Source organism: Salmo salar, chromosome 04 (genome assembly GCF_965601325.2).
Source record: "Salmo salar chromosome 04, fSalSal1, whole genome shotgun sequence".
NCBI lineage: Eukaryota > Metazoa > Chordata > Actinopteri > Salmoniformes > Salmonidae > Salmo > Salmo salar.
In genome coordinates this window covers 26,106,607-26,111,035 of record NC_138294.1, presented here as the reverse complement: position 1 = coordinate 26,111,035, position 4,429 = coordinate 26,106,607, and the positions used below count along the sequence as shown (strand labels likewise).

Below are 4,429 nucleotides of genomic sequence, written 5' to 3'. Positions count from 1 at the left end.
CCAACACTTTACATGTTGCATTTATATTTTTGTTCAGTATAAATTGAATAAAGTCAGTCATTCTATTCTTCTGTACTCTATTAATGCTAACACAGTACGAATACCCATACTTGTATGCACACTCATTTCAGCGTTTGATCTAGTATAATTCACTCATCTTTTTGACTCACGTGTTTGACAACAGCTGATAATCAGATAAATTGACGCCTGTACTAAAATGAACGAATTGCGGGAGTCAACGCAATCACGCAGGTGAAACTTTCAGTTTAATAATGCTGCGTTCATGTCTTAGTCAGAACTACAAATCTCGGACATTTCCGAATTGCTAACGGTTTTATTTATAGGCGTTCATCGAATCAGCAGATCGGACATTCGGAACAAGATTTTCCTTGTTCCGAATAGAATGTGAACGCGGCATATTATCGAAATTTCACATAATATAAAACGTTATTTTTTCGCATACTACGACCCGTACGCTAGAATGGGTATTCGGACACTGTACTGTTCTTTCTAAACAAGTCTGCTTGAAAGATAATGATCATAGGATATGTTATGTGTAATCTAATGTAATAAGAATGACCGTGTTTCAAACAACAGCGCGCATTCCTTTCCATTTAACCAAACCCTTTGAAATACAGTATGACGCCAACAAATAAGATCCTTTCGCTTCAGTGTAAACGGAAGCGAACAGTGACCAGTAACGATTTCCCCGTTAGCGTTTTTATTGATGTTATTTAGACTTTTATTAACGCCGTGGTACTCAATATGACTCATTTACCTGCACAGCATCACATACTTGCCGAATGTAGTGTTTAATTCACGTTGGCGACAGGCCTTGGTTGATAGCTAGCTAAGTTAGCTGCTAACTAAGGTTAGCTTAAAATGGCTAACGTGAACAGTATGGTTTTTCACACTCAAATAGCCTCCATCATGGAGGTGCTAGCGAATGCAGCCGTGGCAGAGATCTGTAAAGTCGTTGACGACGACTATGCAGTGTTTCGTTTGGAAATAACTCAAAGCCAGAAAGAAAACAGGGCATTGCACAGGAAACTACAGCTACTAGAACTGAAAGTGTCACGGGAGCGCGCAGAGAGGACATTGCGAGAGCGCGGCCTCGCCAGTCCCAGTAGTGTCAAGATCCTCGACCGATACAGAGGAGTGGAAAGAGGTACAGTTTGGAGAAGGCCGAGGCTGCGCGGCTTGTTGCCATTCATGTAGAGCTCAGTGCCTGTCACCCGTTCCGTTCTGTACATGTGTTACCCAGAATTGAGCCTTGGTCAGTTTTTTGATAGTTTGCAATAATTCCCCTGACTACTTAGCTATCTTGCACAAAGACACTATCATATTCGAACCAGATCCTTGATGTACTGCATTTCCTATTATTTACTCAATGAAAACAATTTGATGCATATAACATGTCAATCAATAACTAGTATGAAGTGATAAAGTGTTACCTTACACCCTAGCCAATTCTAGACAGTGTCAATAGTGTATAATATAGCGTTGTACATTGACAGTACCTAACCACCTCTTTTCTCCCAATAACTCTCTCAGGTGAAGAACATCTCACTGGAGGCCACAGAAGCTTTGTGAAGCCAGCGGGACACCATACATGGAGAGATGACCAACCAATCACTGTTGATGAGGAGAGTGGAACCTCAACCCAGCACATTATCGTGATAGAGGTTAGTTTAATAAGGTTGCATAACACATTACAGTTACTTTGTAAATCAAATGTGGCCTGTTTATTTCAGAAAGGCGACACTCATCCGTCATATGATGTGGGAGTACCCTGCAGTTAAATGCTTCTGGGACAAAGTTCATTTCAAAGTGCATGAATGTAAATATTAAATGCGTTGAATCTACAATATTACCTAACGATGATAGCTCCTTGAATCTCTCAATCATAAAGAGACTATTACTTCTGGCAGGCAGTTCTGCTGCAAAAAAGAATAAAGGAAAATATATTAAACGCCTAATTTCAACTGTACATACAACTGTACAAATGACCCCAAACGTTTGATCATTTGTACAGTTGAAATCGGAAGTTTACATACACTTAGGTTGGAGTCATTAACTTGTTTTTCAACCACTCCACACATTTCTTGTTAACAAACTATAGTTTTGGGAAGTCGGTTAGGACATCTACTTTGTGCATGACACAAGTCATTTTCCCAACAATTATTTACAGACAGATTATTTCACTTATAATTCACTGTATCACAATTCCAGTGGGTCAGAAGATTACACACACTACGTTGACTGTGCCTTTAAACAGCTTGGAAAATTCCAGAAAATGTCATGGCTTTAGAAGCTTCTGATAGGCTAATTGACATAATTTGAGTCAATTGGAGGTGTACCTGTGGATGTATTTCAAGGCCTACCTTCAAACACAAGGCCTCTTTGCTTGACATCAATGGAAAATCAATTGAAATCAGCCAAGACCTCAGAAAAAAAATTCTACACCACATCTCTGGTTCATCCTTGGGAGCAATTTCCAAACGCCTAAAGGTACCACGTTCATCTGTACAAACAAGATTACGCAAGTATAAACACCATGGGACCACGCAGCCGTCATACCGCTCAGGAAGGAGACGCGTTCTGTCTCCTAGAGATGAACGTACCTTGGTGCGAAAAGTGCAAATCAATCCCAGAACAACAGCAAAGGACCTTGTGAAGATGCTGGAGGAAACAGGTACAAAAGTAATTATACCCACAGTAAAACGAGTCCTGTATCGACATAACCTGAAAGGCCTCTCAGCAAGGAAGAAGCCACTGCTCCAAAACCGCCATAAAAAAGCCAGACTACGGATTGCAACTGCACATGGGGACCAAATACTAATTGACTATGTACATTTCTGATCCACTGGGAATGTTATGAAAGAAATAAAAGCTGAAATAAATCACTCTACTTTTATTCTGACATTTGACATTCTTAAAATAAAGTGGTGATCCTAACTGACCTAAGATCCTAACTGACCTTTTTCTCGGATTAAATGTCATTAAATGCCAAATACATTTAAACTAAGGTGTATGTAAACTTCCGACTTCAATTGTGTACAGTCGTGGCCAAAAGAGGGACATTAATTTCCACAAAGTTTGCTGCTTCAGTGTCTTTAGATATTTTTGTCAGATGTTACAATGGAATACTGAAGTATGATTACAAGCATTTCATAAGCGTCAAGGGCTTTTATTGACAATTACATGAAGTTGATGCAATGAGTCAATATTTGCAGTGTGGACCCTTCGTTTTCAAGACCTCTGCAATCCGCCCTGGCATGCTGTCAATTAACTTCTGGGCCACATCCTGACTGATGGCAGCCCATTCTTGCATAATCAATGCTTGGAGTTCGTCAGAATTTGTGGGTTTTTGTTTGTCCACCCACCTCTTGAGGATTGACCACAAGTTCTCAATGGGATTAAGGTCTGGGGAGTTTCCTGGCCATGGACCCAAAATATCGATGTTTTGTTCCCCAAGCCACTTAGTTATCACTTTTTCCTTATGGCAAGGTGCTCCATCATGCTGGAAAAGGCATTGTTTGTCACCAAACTGTTCCTGGATGGTTGGGAGAAGTTGCTCTCGGAGGTGTTTGAACCATTCTTTATTCATGACTGTGTTCTTAGGCAAAATTGTGAGTGAGCCCACTCCCTTGGCTGAGAAGCAACCCCACACATGAATGGTTTCAGGATGCTTTACTGTTGGCATGACACAGGACTGATGGTAACACTCACCTTGTCTTCTCCACACAAGCTTTTTTCCGGATGGCCAAACAATCGGAAAGGGGATTCGTCAGAGAAAATGACTTTACCCCAGTCCTCAGCAGTCCAATCCCTGTACCTTTTGCAGAATATCAGTCTGTCCCTGATGTTTTTCTTGGCGGGAAGTGGCTTCTTTGCTGCCTTTCTTGACACCAGGCCATCCTCCAAAAGTCTTCGCCTCACTGTGCGTGCAGATGCACTCACACCTGCCTGCTGCCATTACTGACAAGCTTTGTACTGGTGGTGCCCCGATCCCGCAGCTGAATCAACTTTAGGAGACGGTCCTGGCGCTCGCTGGACTTTCTTGGGCGCCCTGAAGCCTTCTTCACAACAATTGAACCTCTCTCCTTGAAGTTCTTGATGATCCGATAAATGGTTGATTTAGGTGCAATCTTACTGGCAGCAATATCCTTGCCTGTGAAGCCCTTTTTGTGCAAAGCAATGATGACGGCACGTGTTTCCTTGCAGGTAACCACGGTTGACAGAGGAAGAACAATGATTCCATGCACCACCCTCCTTTTGAAGCTTCCAGTCTGTTATTCAAACTCAATCAGCATGACAGAGTGATCTCCAGCCTTGTCCTCATCAACACTCAAACCTGTGTTAATGAGAGAATCACTGACATGATGTCAGCTGGTCCTTTTGTGGTAGGGGTGAAATGCAGAGGAAA

The 4,429-nt window shown here is 41.7% G+C and overlaps 1 protein-coding gene across 2 annotated transcripts in view; it reads left to right on the top strand.

Moving 5' to 3' along the window:
• Nucleotides 1-672: 672 nt before the first annotated feature.
• The window catches only part of LOC106602504 (uncharacterized), a 16,076-nt gene continuing 12,319 nt past the window's right edge, over nt 673-4,429 (top strand). For both annotated transcript variants that reach the window (XM_014195179.3, XM_082974204.1), the window contains exons 1-2: nt 673-1,168; nt 1,555-1,685. Coding sequence is in view for 1 of the 2 variants with exons in the window: in XM_082974204.1 (XP_082830330.1) it covers nt 883-1,168; nt 1,555-1,685 (417 nt within the window). In the remaining variant the exon portion in view is untranslated. The remainder of the gene's footprint in view (nt 1,169-1,554; nt 1,686-4,429) is intronic.